This window comes from Dipodomys ordii, unplaced genomic scaffold, assembly GCF_000151885.1.
Source record: "Dipodomys ordii isolate 6190 unplaced genomic scaffold, Dord_2.0 Scaffold10, whole genome shotgun sequence".
Lineage (NCBI taxonomy): Eukaryota > Metazoa > Chordata > Mammalia > Rodentia > Heteromyidae > Dipodomys > Dipodomys ordii.
The window spans coordinates 23,776,550-23,795,309 of record NW_012267226.1 but is presented as its reverse complement, the minus strand read 5'-3'; the positions used below and the strand labels follow the sequence as shown (position 1 = coordinate 23,795,309).

Here is an 18,760-nt window from a genome sequence, read left to right as displayed (position 1 = left end):
CACTACCAGAGTAAGTAAATGAAGCTTGCAGGTTACAAAGGAAGGATTTGTATTAACAGTTACCTGATAGCAGCTCACATAAGACTGCCAGAGCCTGCACACATGCCACACAAGCTTACACACCCTTAACCCAGAGATGCTCCCAAGCTCTGCCTCCAGAGTAGCTGGAATTACAGGTGAGAGCCACTGCACCCGATCTTTCACCTCACCTTCCACTCTCTTTGCTGTTTCCTCAGCTCTATCTCCTTGCCATGCTCTAGATACACCAGCTCAAGGCTAGCGCTGTACCACTTGAGCCACAGCGCCACTTCCAGTTTTTCTTGTGGTTTATTGGAGATAAGAGTCTTACGGACTTTCTTGCCTGGGCTGGCTTTGAACCGTGATCCTCAGATCTCAGTCTACTGAGTGGCTAGGATTACAAGCGTGAGCCACCGGTGCCCGGCTGCCCATGCTGACTTTGAATTATGATTCACAGCTATCAGATGTAGGGCTTGGTACTTTCTAGCCAGGTACTCCACTGCTTGAACTATGTCCTCAGCCCTTTTATGTTTTAGTTATTTTTGGATAGGGTCTTATACTTTTTGCCTAGGCTAGTCATGGACTGCCTTGGCCTTCTGCATAGTTGGAATCACAGATATATGCTACCATATCTGGCTTGTTTGTTGAAATATGTGGTCTTGCTAATGTTTGCCCACTCTCCTCCTAATCTTTATCCCTGAATGAGGGTTACAGATGTAAGCCACTTTTACTTCTGCAAGATGAAAAGTATTACTGGCTGAATGGTGGTTTTGGCTTTATACAATGTGAATGAATATGTTTTAACACTACTCAGCTCCCTAAGATAACAATACATTTGATATAGGATAAAGGATAAAAATTGAGTTGGTTTCCACATAGGAATAGCAAGAACTGTTTCTGTTACCATGGTACAAAAGATAGGGATTTCATGTTTTCTCAGAGAAACTTGCTTAAAACCCACAGTAAATGTTTATTCATTGAGAAACAGATGACAGAAGAAAGCTTCGAAGGCTTGCTGTCCATGGTAATTATCATCCAGCTATTAGTAAATCAGACTTTGTGATGAATCAATATTTGCATGAGAAAAGAATCAGAGCCCGTCTGGCTTTGAGACTGAGAGGTTACAAATTATGGAAGCTGTGGAAAGACAGAACAGTGTCCATTGGTCTTGGGCCAACTCCAGTGTTGCCAAGTTCCTGCCAATCCCCCGTTTTAGCAGATTGACAGCTCACTGTACCCTGTGATTAAGCCTTTCCAGTGAGAGCCGACTTTCCTTCCTGTACGCTGCTGCTCCCCTTCCTCCTTCTCCTCCTCTGCCTTCCCCTTCTCACTTTAAGTGCCAACTCTGGCCTGTGTGAAGATAATTAATGAAAAAGAATTGACTGGGTACCTATTTTGCATTCAATGGTATTTGGTATTCTAGGTGCAAATGAGTAAAAATAAAAGTAATGAGCAAAAATATAAAATAAGCAAAGAACAACGAACCCCATGCACACATGGATTTTCTTCTTGAAAGTAGTAGGTCAGAGGAGAAAGAGTTCTAGATGGACAGAAGGTCATTTTTTTCAGCCCTGGGAATTGAACTCATGGCTTGGCATTCTTTAGGTCAGACACTCTATCCGTAAGCCATCCTTCCAGTCCCTAACTTGGCCTCGTTATTTTTGGAGGAGATAGGGCTTTTTCATGCGTAGGCTGGCCTGGGATGCGCTTCCCCTATTTCTCTGTTTTGCTGAGGGTAATATGCATGGGCCATTGTGTTTCCCCTGTAGCTGGGATGACAGTGTGTGCCATAAAGCCAGTCATTGGTTGAGATGGAATCTTGTGAGCTATGCTCTCAAATCTTGACCTCCTAATCTTAGCCTCCCAGTTGCTAGGATTACAGGCTTGAGCACCTGTGTCCAGCTGGGTATGGAGCTAGGCCTCGCAGGTGAGACTTGATCCCCAGCACTGAGGATGTGTCATAGGGGAGCTGTGCTTGCATCCAGAGTTTGATGGATTCCAGATGGCGAGGAGGAGCTCTCTCTGTGTTAGTTCTAGACAGGATTATATTGGCTACAAGGTCTATAAAACGGGTGAGCTCACAGAGATTCCCCAAAGGTCTTTCCTTTGTTAGTTCTCAGGTTGCTTCTGAGCATCTACATTGCTCTTGTTTTTTCTCTGTAGGATTGCTGGTGAGTCTTTGCTGTGTAAAGTCTCTGCCACCTAGCCCATACTTTATTCTTTTTATTTCTTCTGTTTCATGCACGGAGTTCATTGTAAGCCCTCGGCATTGCTCCTTGCTGCTCTGAACACAAACACTTCTCACTGCAATTCTTTGGCTGGGACTGTAACTCAGAGGTAGAGTATTTGCCTCATGTACTTTCCCAAAGCCCTAGGTTTGATCCCATATAATTTCAAAAGATCTGTAGCAAAGCTTTCACTCATGATATAAAAACTGACAAAATGTACAAAAATCTCATGTAGAGAAGGTTTTAGAGAAGAAAATAAAGTATTACCCATGTCTTATACGGAGGACAAGGGGTAGGCCTACCGTATAAATGGCAGTTTCAGCTGAAGACCAACTAGAAAGTTATGTTGTGCCAAGAAAACACAGCAATGTGTTAAAAGCAGTTGGTGGCACTTTAGGATAGGTGGTTGGGGAAAAGCCTTCCAGAGCAGGTTAGCTTTTTATAAGAAGCCATGTGAAACCCAGGGGAAGTGAAAACCAGGGGAAGTATGCTTCACCAGCAGAGAGTGTTGGGGAAGCCTAGAGGAAGCCTGCGTGAGTGGGGCAGTGAGGGAAAGGGGAAGTGGGAGCTTTTTGGTGAGAAGCTTAGGTTCTTTTGGAAAAAAAAAGAATAGGAATAGTAGTAGATAGAACACCTGCTTAGCATGTGCAAGTCCCAACTTCCATCTCTAGCAGGACAAAAATAAAAAAGATGAAGGCTGAAGACATGGCTCAGTGGTAGAGTGTCTGCCTGTCAATCATATGCCCTGAGTTCAAACCCTAATACCACTAAAAAAAAAAGAATAAAGATAAACCATTCAAGAGTTGACAAGTGATGTAATTGATTTATGTTTTTCAAAAGGCAAACACCAGCTGTGATTGGACCAAGAGTAGAAATAGGAAGAGGGGTTAAAGGCTGCTGCTTCATGATGGTTTGAACTAACGAAGAAGTAGTGTGGGATGAATGAACGTATTTTGGAAGTGGACTGAGTCAGTGGACATTGTGGTGTGGGAAGGAGGGATTAGGGCTCTCTTGTCTCTGCAGCTAGAAATAATCACAGTTTTCAGATTTGGGCTTCCTGTCTATCCATCATTACTGAATCTCAGATAGCAGCCTCCACACAAAATGCAGACAGAGAAAAATCAAATCAAGACCTTCAGAGACCACCTGTCCCTAGGTATGATTGAATGGGAGCCGAGCATCAGTGGGTGTGGCCTGGGTCTACACTCCCCAGATGTGTACTTTAGGGTTACTTGGACTGAGAGAGGAGACTAAGAGGATGGAGGCAGAGGCCTGACTTTATTTCCATATTGGAAATGTGAGAGAGAAACAAAGAAATCCTTCCTCTACAACTGCACAGCCACTGGATCTGAACCCCAAGTCAGGAAGCCCTATGTTGCAACAAATTTGAATCTAAGTCCAGAAATACAAGTACATGAGAAACATCATGTTCCTTTATGTGTCATGAATCAACCTAATTTTGACGCCAAGTTGTCAGCTGAGGTGGCTGGGAGGCTTGTGAGTGAAAATCGTCTTGCAGCATCAGCAGCCCCACCTGTTACCTGCACTCTCATCCCAGAGGCCTTACCAAGTAAACACTTACTCACCTCTCCACCCAGGTGCTACTGATTTGCTGATTGCCTGTAAACGATCCTGTCTCCTGGCAGGCCTGAAAGCTCCTACCAATTTCCCCAGGGTATTGAGGACGCCTGAAAATGTAGCATATTTCTTTCTTTAAAATTTTTTTTATTGTGAAAATACTGTACAGAGGGGTTACAATTACATGGGCAAGATAATGAGTACATTTTTTCCTTCTGGTGTGGAGTCTCGCTGTTTTCAGGGACTGCGCTCCTGTCTGCCTGTAGGCCGGGAGGCTTCTTTCCCCCAGTTCCTCCAACGTAATCTGGTAGGTGTTTTTTCCTTTAATTTCACTGCAGGTTTTCATGGTTCATGGAATCCATGACTTAAAAGCACATTCCTGGGCTGGGAAGGTGGCTCAGTGGTAGAGTGCTTGCCTTGTATGCATGAGGCCCTGGGTTCAATTCCTCAGCACCACATAAGGAGAAAAAGCCGAAGTGGCGCTGTGGCCACAAGAGTGCTAGTATTGAGCTGAAGAGCTCAGGGACAACACCCAGGCCCAGAGTTCAGGCCCCATGGCCGACCAAGAAAAATAAATAAATTTCTCTTTGCTCTGGGGAAGAGTGGGTTTTCGTCTTCAAAGGGGGAAGATGCTTTTGCATTTCCTTTTTCTAGTGCATCAAAAAAAGGGAGAGATAACCCGTTAAGAATGTCAGTATTTCATGGAAAGGCAAGTACAAGGAAGAACCTAAGCCTCTGCAGGGCTGGATGAGGGGAATTTATGGGATGGGCAGTGGGCTGGGAAGTAACTAACAGTGACTTCTCTGGACATGGGTGTTCCTGATTTTCATGACTGAGCATTGTAAGGAGCCTCTGGTCAATGTCCATGAATCAAACTTGGGACATCCGGTTACCCAGTAGATAGATAGGGCTGGCGGGGTGGGGTGTTAAAGAGGGAGGGGCTGGGCACAGGTGGCTCGGCTTTGTACGTACATCCTCAACTCTGAGAAGATGGTTTTGGAATTCTGTTGAAGGTGAATATAGGTGCCAGGATTTTTGCTCTAATTTGTGGATTGGTGGGGGATAGCCACATCAACTAATTTTATTGATTGATACTCAAGATGGAATCTTGCTATATCATCCATAGTAGCCTCAAATTTGTAATACTCCTACGTCAGCTTTCTGAGTTCTAAGGATGACAGGTGGGAGCCATCATGCCAGGCTTAACGATTATGGGATTTAGTTTTTAAGAGCATGAAACAGATTCCAGTTGTTTTTTAGACTGCCTAAAGAGGTAAATAATAGTTTTTGTTTTGCTGATGGAAAGAGACAGGTGAATTTGTCACAGTAGTACAGCTAACATGTGGCATCAGACCCATGCTAGGTTCACTTGAGTAGATCATTTATTGTGAAACATTGACAGTTTAGGAGTGAAAGGGACTGCAACACAAGTGTAAATTGGAGTTCTCTAGTGTGGTCAGTCTGTTGTTTCTCTATTCTATTGATCTAATTTTTGAATTTTGATTTCAATTTGTTTTTATGCCTTAGATTGGGCAACAATGCTAATTTACAGTTTTATTTATTTATATTTGGTCCTGGGAATGGAATCCAATCACAAAGGCCAGTCAAGTGTTTTATATCTGAGCCATATTGCTAGTTGTTTTTTTTGTTTTGTTTGGTCAGACATGGGGCTTGAACTCAGGGCCTGGGTGCTGTCCCTGAGCTCTTTTGCTCAAGGCTAGCACTCTACCACTTTGAGCCACAGTGCCACTTGTAGTTTTTGAGTGGTTAAATGGGAGACTTTTCTGCATGGGTTGGCTTCGAACTGTGATCCTCAGATCTCAGCCTTCTGAGTAGTTAGGATTACAGGGTGACCACCAGTGCCAAGCTCCTAGTTCCTTTATTTTTAAATTAACTTTTAAGAGAATAAAAAATAATTTTGGGAATCATTTCCTTTTTTAGAAAAGTCTTTATTTTTCTGATTTGTGAACTTAGTTATACTATTTACTTCCTTACAGGAAGATAAGCTAGATGGTCATCTCCTTTGATGAAGCCAATATAATAACCCTAGTACTAAACCTGGTAAGATTAGTATAATGACAGTAGATTTTAGTCTTGTCTCAGTGTAAACATAGATGCACAGATTCTAATAAGCATTAGGTTTTAGTAATGCAATGTTATATAACAATCAAAAGAGTATATCATTACTTAATTAGTTTCCCTTCCTTCCTTCCTTTTTATTGTAAAGATGCTGTTCAGAGGGGTTACAGTTACATGAGTAAGGCAATAAGTACATTTCTTGTCCAGCATTGTCACCCCTTCCCTTGTTCTCCTACTATCCTTTCCCTCCTCCGCCTCCCTCCATTTTCCCTCACTCCCTGCCCAAAGTTGTAAAATTCATTTCCAATATACTGTCTTGTGGGCATCATTGTTGCAATGGATGTCTGTGTCCTTGGTTCAGTGTTCTGTTATTTCCCTTTCCCTCCCCCATTTTTTTTCTTTTACAGTTTTAAGAGTTTATTTGCTAACGAGAAAATAAAGGCCACTTGAGAATGAACAGAGGAACCTGGAAACCAATTGTCCCCCATAATTCTTTTTTTTTTTTTGTCGGTCGTGGGGCTTGAACTCTGGGCCTGGGCGCTGTCCCTCAGCTCTTCAGCTCAAGGCTAGCGCTCTACCACTTGAGTCACAGCACCACTTCCGGCTTTTTTCTTTTTTCTTATGTGGTGCTGAGGAATCAAACCCAGGGCCTCAGGCATGCAAGGCAAGCGCTCTACCACTGATCCACCTTCCCGGCCCTGTCCCCCATAATTCTTTAGAATGCATGGACATAGTTCTATATTAGAAAAATATGAATGCAATTTTGAATACTGGGAAAATACATACAAATATTTTAAATGTAAAATTTACCCTCCCAAAATTGTTGTTCACTAGGGTATGGCCTATGGATTCATGTAACCTGAGTTTCCTTTCTGACTGCTGGGGCATTGATAACTGGATGCTATTGATAAAGGAGAGTACAAAGCAAAATTTACCCTTGCTCATCTTCAGCATCTTTATAGTAGCAAGTATACTTTTGGTTAGAATTAAAAAATGCCAGGGCTGGGCATTTTCAGCCTTGAGCTGAAGAGCTGAGGGACAGTGCCTAGGCCCAGAGTTCAAGCCCCACAACCAACAAAAAAAAAAAATTAAAAAATATATAGAATTAATAAATGCCTTGTGGTTTAATGATAGACATTTTCACAAAGAGGAAGGGTGACCCCATGTGGCCACTTAGAAACATAACTGCAAATTAAAGTAGGGATGCAAATTACTTCATTTTAACTCTGAAAATGGCTGAGATTACTTTTAAAAAAATTACTGGTAGCATATGGCAGAAGTGATGCTATATGACATCTAAGGCTATGACCATAAAGGCACACCAACTAGGATCCGCATGCTGTAGGTGCTACATGTTGGCGATGTGGTTGACTGTCCCAACCAAGCCCAGATTTGTAGTCATTCAAACTAAAGGTAGTGAACAAACATGCAAGTCCTCGCTTGAACTCCTAACTCACAGAATTCATGCTAGAATGAAATGAACTAATATAGGGGGGAAATTTTTATGCAGTGATAGATAATTAGACACTCTTGGGGTTAGATCAGGTCCCCTAAAGGCAGATTCCAAGATGGGATTAGGCTTGGAAGAGAATTGGGGAGCTATGTAGGAAGGATACAGGGGAAGGAGGAGTGGGGTGGGGAGAGATGGGCTCACACCAGGATGTGGGGCTTGGGCCAGGCCATAGACTACATCACAGTTCTAAGAAGGTTTGGCCAGCCTGGTAGAGAATCTTTAAGAATGTCAGGAATATCCAGCTTATCCAGACTACTTTATGGTCAAGTGGAGTTTAGACTTGCTTATTATCTGTAGCTAGGTGAAGAGAAGATTTTTTTTCTTTTGGTGCCAGGATCAAACCATGGCCATATGCTCTATCATTAGGCTATACTCCAGCCCCACTATTTTAATGTTTTATATCCTCTTTGAGCTCTATAACCTGTGGTTGTTTTCCTGGTAGAACACAATAACTCTGTGCGTTCATATCCTTTTTGATCAATTTTAGAGAGTTGGTAAGTCTAATCAAGGGCAAAACCCAAATGTTTTAACATTTATAGGACTTCAGAATCATATAATATTATCAACTAATATTTTATGACCAGCTGGGCATTGAATTTTAGGACTGGAACAGGGTCACAAATCCTGCTTTATAAAATAAGAGAATTAAAACAAAGGATTGGGAATGAGGATGTAGCTCAGTGATAGAGCATTTCCCTAGCAGACTTAAGGCACTGGACTCAATCCCAAGGAAAGAGATGGAAGGAAGGAAGGAAGGAAGGAAGGAAGGAAGAAAGAAAGGAAAAGAGGAAGGAAAAGAAGCAAGCCAGGCATAGTATTGTATACCTATAAACTTGGCACTGAGAAGGAGGTTTGCAAGTTCAAGGCCAGCCTGGCTTAAAATAGCAGGTTTGGGGCCAACTTGGGATACATAGGAAGACCCTTCTCAACAAAACAAAACAATAATGACATGATCATTAGGAAAACCCAAATTCTCCTTAGAGGGTCAAGTATAACCAGGATTCAAGCATAACTTCTGGTACAGCTCAGTGTTCTTGTTGCTACCTAGCATTACTTGTACGCTAACAACAATGCTATAAAGGCAGCCCTGGTTAGCTTTATTCTGGGTCTATATCCTCTCTGTCATTTTTCACCTGTCCATGTTCTATGTTGGGCTCTTTTTCTGAAAGGTTTTATGGCAAAATGGTGAAGAAGGTTAGTGACTACAGGAAGGTGAACATAATGTTTTATTACTTCATGGATGAGCTAGTTAGTTTTGGTCCTATTAGTCCAGAAGGAAATTTATTGGGAAGACATTAGCATTGGTGTGAGTGGAGACTTCAAGTCCACACTATCATTGTGTTAGGGGTCCCTCTGTGGTCTTATGTCTAGCAGTGTTTTTGTTTAATGAAGTTGGGTGCCCTGACATTTGGTGCATATATGTTAACAATTGTTATTTCCTCTTGAAGGACTACTCTGTTTATTAATATGAAATAACCTTTGCCTCTTCTGAGTTTGGTTTACAGACTATTTGATCAGACATGAATATAGCTTCTCCTTCCTGCTTTTGGGGTCCATTTACTTGATTTATATATTTTTCTACCTTTTGCCTCAGGCCAATATTTGTGGCTGCCAGTCTTGTCTTTTGCTTTTTAGTCCTTGCCCTTCTGTGTCCTTTGATTGGAAAATTGAGACCATAACCTTCAGTGCTGGTTTTGAAAGGTATGTAGTGTTCCTGCCATTTGTTTTCTTGCCCTGTTTGCTTCTTTCCTGCTCTTCCTTTGCCTAGATGCTCATCTGTGGAGACTTATTTTCTCCCATCTTCACAGTTGCATTTTTTTTCCTCTTGTCTATAGGAACCCTTTCAGTAACTTTTGTCAGATCTCTTTTTTTAGCTGCAGTTTATTGACTTTAAAGTTACTACAAAAACCAATAAAACAAATCTACAAAATGCAAACAAATATTGTGAATTTCTGTACATGCATAGTATCTTGGCCTTGGCAAACAGGTGTTTTTATTTACTAAATATGACAATCCTTTCCACAAACAAGTGTCAAAACCAGCCAATGTTACATTAATCTCACACTGGTTTTTCTTTCCTACTAAACAGTACAGGAATAGAGGTGGAAGGAACACTAAGTATAAATCAAATACTTTATAAATATAATTTCATTTTTTTAGCCCCAGCTGAGAACCTTAGGGGCTATTCAGCAATGCTTGATAACAGATTCCATTGTCTCAGCTCAGCATGTTCTTTTGCCATCTGGAGAGAGAAGCCTGTTTTTGTTTTTGTTTTTAAATTTCATTGTATAGTATATCTTCCCTTGCCATAGAACAGAACTTCTCCCAAGTATAAGTAATTTGGGATAAAAATTTAATTATTTGTTAACATAACAATAACTAACATCTACCAACTGCTTGTTGTCTGAGGACTGGTGTCACTGTGTAAAGGAGGTAATCCTCAAAGGTGGGTGGGAAGTGTGTGAAACTCAACCACAGTGCCAGTGAGAATGAAGTCCTCACAGAGTGGAGTACAGGAAGAGCATCTGTTCATTCTGCTTGGGGATTACTGATATGGAACCAGATGAAATCTCCCTGGAATGTCTAACATGCTCGAATCATCTCTTTCCTGTTAAGAAAGAAAATGAAAACATTCTGATGTGATATCAAATGCATTAAAAATGATCCTATAACTAGAAAGCATCTCAGTGTATGTACATCATTTTCATTTGCCTAGGCCAAGATTCTGCACAACAACCTCCAAAGGTGAAGAAAGCTGTGGACACTGGGGATCAGGTGTTCAGCATCCTTCTGTTCCATTTTTCCATCTATATGGTGTGGAAGCTAATGCTCAAGAACTCAATACAGCAATCAGTTTCTTCCTGTTAAGTCTAACCTATCGGTCTCAGATCCTCTTTAATCTCTCTGTGTTTTCTGTATGGCTCTAAAATAGGGTACCATGGAATATTCTGTGAGTTCTACTGTTTTCCATAGGAGAGGGCTATGTTTTCTATTTTGGGCAATAACCTTATTAACAATAGTATCTTGTTGAGTGTTTTGGACAGCAACAACTATTCACGTTGGACCTCTAAGGTCCAAAAGAGCATTTTTCAGAGTTTTTCCTGAAGCATTATTTTGTTAGATTGCAGTAGCTATTAATTTAGGAAACTTTCCTCATTTTTGTCCAGAGACATAGATTTTTTTTATTATGGTCCTTTGATTCATTTCTTTACTAATTTCATCAACAAATCAACAAATTTCAAACCCAACTGAATTTGATTACAACAAAAATGTGTAGATTGGGAGATGAGGTATTTGAATATAAGCTTCATGACCCATATTACTAGTAATTACTGTCCATAGTTAACCATTTTCCCTGCATGAATGCAGAAGCAAGAAATAATTGTGTACTTTTTCATCACCTTGGACCAAATCCTTGGGAGCTGTGGAGGATGCTGTGCTCTTCCTTCAGCCCACTCCTACAGCATTTAAGCTGGACAAGGAGGAGCAGTGTGTGGCGGCCAGAGAACAATGTTGGTAGTTTTTGCATAATATCATCATGTCAAGCTTTAAAATACTGAAGCTTAAAGCTGGGCGCTGGTGGCTCACACCTGTAATTCTAGCTACTTAGGAGGCTGAGATCTGAGGACCGTGGTTCAAAGCCAGCCTGGGCAGGAAAGTCCATGAGACTCTTATCTCCAGTTAACCACTAGAAAACCGGAAGTGGTGCTGTGGTTCAAGTGGTAGAGCACTTGCCTTGAGCTGAAGAGCTCAGGGACAGTGCCCAGGCCCAGAGTCCAAGCCCCATGACTGACAAAAAGCTTAAAATACAAACCATGTGTTACTTTTATGACTTAGAGTGCTGTGGTTTGGACTCAGGGTTTCACATGTGCTCTAATACCCAGGCTGCAGTTCCATTCCTCCTTGCTAGGCTGACAGGTGTAAGTGTCACTGTGGTTTTAAATAGCTGTGCCCAAAATTCTCCCAAGTCTTTTCTAAGAAGAAAATGAGAAATCCTTTCTATTTGAAACCATAAACATTACCATATAATTTCTGAATGCCTTTGATGTCATCCGGTGCAAGTTTGAAATCTTGTTTCTCTTCCGTTTTATAGGTTGGGTACATCACAGCATCAAAATCAGAGGAATGACCCAAGCCCAAAGAATGGCCAAGTTCATGAGTTGCAGCATATAGGAAGTTAATTCCTACAACCAAAGGAGTGACATCCAGTGGCCATTACAATAACCATATAATGCCTTTAACATAATAGCATAAAATTTTTTTTGGGGTCCGGTCGTGGGGCCTGAACTCTGGGTCTGGGTGCTGTCCCTCAGCTCTTCAGCTCAAGGCTAGCGCTCTACCACTTGAGCCACAGCGCCACTTCCGGCTTTTTCCTTTTTGCTTATGTGGTGCTGAGGAATCGAACCCAGGGCCTCATGTATGCAAGGCAAGCACTCTACCCCTGAGCCACCTTCCCAGCCCCCACTAGGAAAATTAATGGATAGGGCTATTTCAGGTCTTTACCTCTTAAACCCAGATCACGATTCCTGCCCTATAGATTTGTCATGATAAGCAAAATTTCTCAATATCTGGAACATAATTGCTATTCAATAAATTATTATGGCTTTGAATTTTTAGTAGAGCAAAATATAGCTTTAAGAAAGCCAGGACTGGAGGCAAGAAGCCAGGCAATGCTGGATTTTGTTTTTTATTTTGCATCATAAAATTGTACTGATAAAAATATATTGCCAAACACAAATGTGAAGTTCTCTTTTAGGGCCAGTTAGTAGCCATTTTTTTTGAAAAAAGAATTGTCTCCAGTTAGGATTATTCATACCACACTCCTGTGGGCTGCGAGTCCCCATCTGTGGGGTGGTAAAATGATGGGTAGGGTCATGGAGCTGACAGACAGTAGTGTGTCACCATGGAGTGTGTATAATTCCTATTGTAATCTCTGCTACTCTGTCTTCTCCACTTGAGACACTTAATTTTGAGAAATATGAAGAAAGTAATAATGTATTGAATTATTAAATATTACAAATACGATGTTCAATACCACATTTAATTTCGACAACAATCTTTCTCAGGTGGGAACTATTAATATTTCTACTTCACTGATGAGACTGAGGCCCAGAGAAGTTAAGTCACTTGTCCAAGGACACACAGTGAACAACTGAATGAAGCCCAGCAAATTGAGCCCAGTGTTCCTTAACTCCAGGCCTCAGTTTCTATCTCCTGTGTATGTAACTTTGCTAGTAGATTCAATCAGACAAAGGACCTATTACCTATAGCAAGGTGGGTGGCCTTTTTGCTCTCAGTAATGATTATAAATGACAGCAACGATTAACTCTAGTAAAGGTATAGTAGAAGGGGCCCGGGTGACGTACCTAGACTGCTGCTGCTGTCAGTCCAATGTTCATCCTTGTCAAAGTGAGCATCTCCTCCCAGGCCTAGTCCAGGTGCAAAGGCATGGGCCAGGGTGTTTCCTGGTCCATCAAATGGGTAGAAGTCTCCATGCACTGTGAGAAAATGGAGTAACTTTCCTTGGTGACTGAACTTTAATCTCTCATGCAGCTTTTCAGTTAAAAGGACTATTGAGGTTGAAAAAGCATCTCAGTCCATGCATTTGGCCCTGTTGACATCAGCAGCCGGGTACAAACAGGGTGGTTTGTCTGCTTGTTGGGTACAGGTCTGTTTCTTTTATTGGAATCACTACCCATCACTGATGACCTCCATAGATAGAGGGATTTGCACACACTTCTATGAGTTTGTTAGAGTTGATTACTTTGATTGGCTGGATGGTGTTGGGAATGACAATGAGTGTGAGCATGGGTTTTAGCAAGTAGTCTGTGCACCATTTCATGCTTTTTCTTTAATTTAGCTTATCGTGTGTGTGAGCATTAGGTTGTTAGAGAAGCATGCTCAAGGTCTGTTTGTTTTCAGATTGTATCAGGTTATGTCTGGTCCTTCCAGTTCTTGAAAAACTATGGTACTGTTATTAGTGCTACTCATTGCATCTTCTTCGGTGCTGTTGATGTTGTGGGTTCTAGCTCAAGTTTCAGCTAAATTCCTTATGTGGCTGTGCACGTGTTTTGTGCTACAAAGCAGGAGTTGGAAGCTTTTTCTATGAGGGATCCAGATAAGAACTTGAAACTTTGTGGACTTGATGGGCGATATCACAGTTATAACTGCTAGAAATTTATCAAGGGACAGTTAATAAGTGCAAGGGCATGATTGTATTCCATAGAACCTTATTTACAAAATACATGGTGGATTTGGTTTGGCTCATGAGCCCTAATTTGCCAATCACTGCTATATAAGTAGTTCTAAATTAACAAACTTGAAAATCTGCTCTGCATATGTATATGTGGAGAACTCCTCTGTCTGTCTCTCTTCATCTTTGTATCTCTTTTAGTGTGTGATTGTGTGTGTGTGTGTGTACGTGTGTATGAGTATGTGTACGTCTGTACTGAAGCCCAGCTTGCCCCTGCACTCTGTCCTAGTGAAAGGTTTTGATCTTGGAAAGAGGAGAGCATGGCTAGACAAAACAAAGAGATAAAAGAATACACGAGACTAGCCTACAGCAGCCATCCGTACCGCCTCTGGCAAAGCTGATCATGATGTCCGCAATTCCAGATTTCACTCTGTAGAACTTGAGTGGTGTCTTCTCACTCCACAAACTGAGAGCTTTTGCCACTATTTCATCCACTACATCCTGGGGCAAGTCTGAAGTGTATGACACTATCCTAGCAGCAAGCAAGGAAACATTATTTGGCTTCTGAGGAAAAGAGCTTTATTGTTTTGGTCAAGGTGAGCCAAAACAAAACTCACCTGTAACTGATTATATTGAAAGGCCATTTTGACGGACCTGGAGACAGCGAGAATTCTGCAACATCTGGCACTCCACACCTGGGCTTCTGCATTATCTCTATGACGCGTGAGTTTAGCTTTCCAGTTACGGGCAGGCCAAAGAATCGTTGCATCTCCTTGAGTTTGGTTTCAAATGTATTGGCTTCTTTCCTTTTTGAGTTATGAACATAAAATCTCTCAAGATAATTCTATTAAAAAGAGTAAATCATAATTCTTGTTTATGGCCTTTTACTTCAGAAATATGTACAACTCCTATATTGGGTTCTTGTGGATTCAAATAGTGGCTTGCAGAGAGAATGACAATGTCGTCCCTAAATAAGTATGTCCTAGTGAGGAGGACGCAGAAGTTTGGTAATGAAGCACTGGCTGCCCTCTCAGGAGCAGAGGAGAAAAAGCCTCACATTGTCTTTATTCCTATTCAGCGTTTTGAGAAGAAACGTACTTCACACTTTTCAAGCCTAGCCTGTTTCTGGAGCAAGCAGAAAGTGAAACCTGTGTGGCTTCCACAAGCACGCCAAGTACCTGGGATAATGTGTTCTGTGGGGAGACATGAGACCACCAGTTCACCAAAGATCCTGCTGAGATCTGGTTCCCGCCACAGTTTATAGGAGTTTCCCATTTCAGGTTGGGAGAGGATATTGGGAGCTTATTCATTTAATTAGAATTAATTTTCCAGGTGAAGAAACCAAAGCTCATAGCATCCAAATGACACATGAGTAGCAGTATTAGCCTGAAATTCCTGCCCCTCCAATTCCTCTTTCCTCCCCTACCCCCTTTTCTACTGCTATATCCCAAGCAAGCCCACTTTGGGAAGTGTCACAATATGGCCGGCTTTTCAGATATATTCCAGGGGTAATTGTGTCCCTGGGAGTTTCTTAAAGCTTCCAAGTATTTGGAAATGAGAATGGGAGCCATCATACCAAGGAATGGGGCCCACACTTGGATAATCATGATAGTATTATTGTTGAAAGCATTTACAATTGGCTCGGTAACATTCAGTCAACATTGGACTAGACAGTAATGGTTACTAGTGTGAGAATCTTTTAGTACTGTCCCTACTGTTCTCTATTGTTAACAGTGATTGTGTTTCATTCAGTGCAACAAATTGTAATTGTGCATCCATGACAATTATGAGTGAATTTCAGATTTTAAAGGGAAAACAATCCACTTTATCCTTTTCAGAGCTATGGCTTTTACAAAGGTCTCTCCCCACCCCCAGCCCCCCATTCTTAAAATGAACTTTCCTTGTTTCCATTCAACCCAGCAAAATTCTCTTTAGTGACAACCTGAATGTAAAGAAACTTTCTGCTCTTGTAAAGGTAGCCTTTCTGCAGAACCTACTAGGTAGATAGAAATTGCTAGAAAATCGTTGGGAGGTTAAATAAAGTAGCTAAACATTGGCAACCTTCTATGTTCAACTGGTGCATTATATTGGATCTGTTTTTATTTTTATATCGGTTGTGGGGCTTTAACATTGGGCCTAGGTGCTGTCCCTGAGCTGTTCAGCTCAAGGCAAGTGCTCTACCACTTGAGTCACACCACTTCCAATTTTCTGGTGGTTACTTGGAGGTGAGAGTCTTATGGACTTTTCTGCTGGCTGGCTTTGAACTGCAATCCTAGATCTCAGCCTCCTGAGTAGCTAGGATTACAGGTGTGAGCCACCAGTACCTGGCTTTACTTTGGATCTTTTAAAAAGTCCAAGTTAATGTAAAAATTAGATTTCTCTTATGTTAGAGTTTAAATTTATAATTATAAGTCATCATCCTATAGTTTAGCAAATAACAATTTTATGATATGTTACTTGTTAATATAGTGGAAAGATACATATTTGAGGTGGAAAGACCTGTCTTGCCTTGATTCCTACCTCTTCCAGTAACAAGAATGCAACTCAATTTTGATTACTTCTCAGGAAACAGCTAAGGATCAAGTGACAATGTGTATCGACATACCTTATTATCTCTAACTGGTATACTCATGCTAGTTAGCATTATCATGCTGTTTATTTACTAGAATAAATCTTGTGGGACAGAAACACCAAGTTGTATTGCTGAGGACAAATGAACAAAGAAGTTCAGAAGTGAATGCCTGGCCTGTTGAGTTAGGTTTCTGCAAAGTTGTAATTTTGCTTTGCAACTTCAGATCTCTTTTTACAAGTAGCCACCATCTCAAAAGGCAACGTTCAGTGCACTTTATGAGAACTAATTTTAAGTAACAGCAAGTAACAAAAGTTGAATTTGCTGAGTATGAGCAATGTTTAGGTACTATGACAATGTGCTTTATCATACCCTAATTGGGTGACATCATTAATTCACCTAACCTTCAAATTAGAAGGATGAAAATCTGAGAAGTTTAATGACCTTTCTAAGTTTGCATGGCACGTGGAGGCATTGAAACTGAACCCTCATCTACACTGGCTCTAAAGCCTGCTTGCAATGGCCACTTGCAGAATCACATCTTGTCTTTACACTCAGCAGCATGCCAACATGAGAAATCACTGTAATACTAATGTGGAAGGAGGAAAAACTGAACACCCCTCTAATGCAGGTGGGGAGATGGCCCCCCCTCACCCAGGTGAGTTGCCCTGACTTACCTCCGCCTGCTCCCACTGCAGCTGGCCCAGCCCCCCTGCCTCCTGGCGCAGTGGCAGGGCCAGGGAGCCCGGCAGCTGGCACAAGGCAAACAGCAGGGTCAGCCGCATGTCTGCCATGGGAGACACTTGTTCTCGGGGCTACGGTTGGTTGGATGTTTTCTGCTAAAGGCTGGAGACATTTATAGAGCTTCCCAGCCCTGAATGTGGAAATAGGTGACTCATTGAAGCATTCTTTCTTTTTAGGAAGGACATGTTATTTTTTTTTTATTAACAACAATGAGGAAGTATTATATCCTTTATTGGCAGGAGGCATACAACATATTTATCTTGCAAAGGATTTTTTCCCCTTAATTCTGAGCCCATGAGAAAACTCATTTGCTTGAATCAAAATCCACTTCACACAAATCTTTTCAATTAAAAACTCAGATCATATCACTTTGAATATTATTGTACTATGTATCTTAAATAGATTAATTTTTTCTGAAAAAAATCAAAAGGTATGAGGAAATGTATAAACTCACAAATAATATTATTTAGGTAACTATTGTGGCTGTCATTAAATTGAAAAAAAAAAAAAGAACCGTAGTGCTGTGTATGGAGGTGCATGCCTGTAATCTCAGTTTTTCAGGACATCAGAGGTAGAAAGATCTCAAATTCAAGACCAGCCTGAGATACATTGTGAGACTCTAAAAAAGAAAGAAGGAAGGAAAGAGGGAAGGAAGGAAAGGAGGGAAGAAAGGAAAAGGACACTACCAACACCAGCACGCAGTGGTTCTTTGTAGAAGATGGTGGTGGAGATGCTGTGTTGTGGGCATCTCTTCAGTTCTGTGCTCGATCTGTTCAGCCCTCAGGTATCTCAGCTAAAGCAGTGAGAATTTATTTCTTTAAACAGAACAGTTAAAGAGCATTTTAATCTTTTTCTCAGGTTAATTCTCTTCTTAATGATCGACACAACTCCTAGCTTTTCATGAATTGCATGAAAAAGAAAAGCCAAACAAAATCCTTCAAACACAGACTTAACCACTGTCCAGGTTTCTCTAAAGCTAGCCCTTTCATGTGGAAATCACTTTACTTGATCTTTTTCTTCCAGTCTTGCTGACTCCAACTGCTATCCAGCTTCTAGGTAGCACTGTCCAAAATAAATGTTTGTAGAATCAGTGAATATTTACAGACTCTACTTGGATTGGCTAATATTGGCTAATAATGAAGCTACATGAGATATTCAGTCTGAAGAGGCGAAGTACTATAGTACATTCTAGGGAAAACAAAATTATAGACACAGTAAAGGGTTGGGATTCACAGAGGACAAGATGGATAGGTCAAGCACAGGGCTAAGGCAGTGAAGATACTGTGTATGATATGACTTTGGTAAGTGTAATCATACATTCCCAATGTATAATGGCTATAAAATGAATTTACAACACAAGAATGAGCCCCAAGGCAAACTTTGGGTGGAACATTGGATGAGTGGGGGAGGCAGTCAGTGTGGCAGGGGTTCAGGAAAATAAGTCGCTGGAAAGCCGATTGGGTTTAGGTAGTTGACAGCCTTGTATGCCAGGGAGTTTGGGTTTCCTCTGCATTTGCATAAAGGAATGTTTTTAAAGGAATAAAGTAGCATGGGGAAATTTATAGCATTGTGAGAAGATGGCAGCAGGTGTAGAGGTAGAAAGAGAGATGGCTTTCTGTGGAGGGGCAGAAGAGGGGCGGAGACCAAGGTGAAAGTCAATCCAATAACCCAGGTGACTCTAAATGGAGCAGAAGAAGATGACCCAAGAAATATTTAGAAACTCTAGAAGCTAAGACGGGCATTTTAATTAAAACAAAACCTTTGGAGCTGGTTGGTTTCAGGAACAAGGAAGAAAGAATTAGTGATGGGCGGAGCTTCGTGGGTATCGCTGCTCTTAA

General features: G+C 41.3%; 1 protein-coding gene across 1 annotated transcript; it reads right to left on the bottom strand.

Annotated features, from left to right (window-relative positions):
* Positions 1-9,373: 9,373 nt before the first annotated feature.
* Mmp7 (matrix metallopeptidase 7) lies at positions 9,374-16,978 on the bottom strand. The gene is made up of 6 exons (XM_013009627.1): positions 16,856-16,978; positions 14,227-14,453; positions 13,993-14,141; positions 12,783-12,914; positions 11,439-11,600; positions 9,374-10,024 (listed from the first exon to the last, which is right to left on the bottom strand). Exons 1-6 carry the CDS (start codon positions 16,970-16,972, stop codon positions 10,014-10,016), a joined length of 798 nt encoding a protein of 265 aa, XP_012865081.1. The 5' UTR covers positions 16,973-16,978; the 3' UTR covers positions 9,374-10,013.
* Positions 16,979-18,760: the final 1,782 nt, after the last annotated feature.

Coding starts and splice junctions, on each gene's coding strand:
- Mmp7 (XM_013009627.1), bottom strand. CDS start 16,972: ATGGCAGACATGCGGCTGACCCTGCTGTTTGCCTTGTGCCAGCTGCCG. Junction 12,915..13,992: donor GATCAGCTTTGCCAGAGGCG/GTACGGATGGCT, acceptor ATTTTCTCACAG/TGCATGGAGACTTCTACCCA. Junction 11,601..12,782: donor TGACAGCAGCAGCAGTCTAG/GTACGTCACCCG, acceptor CTTTGGTTGTAG/GAATTAACTTCCTATATGCT.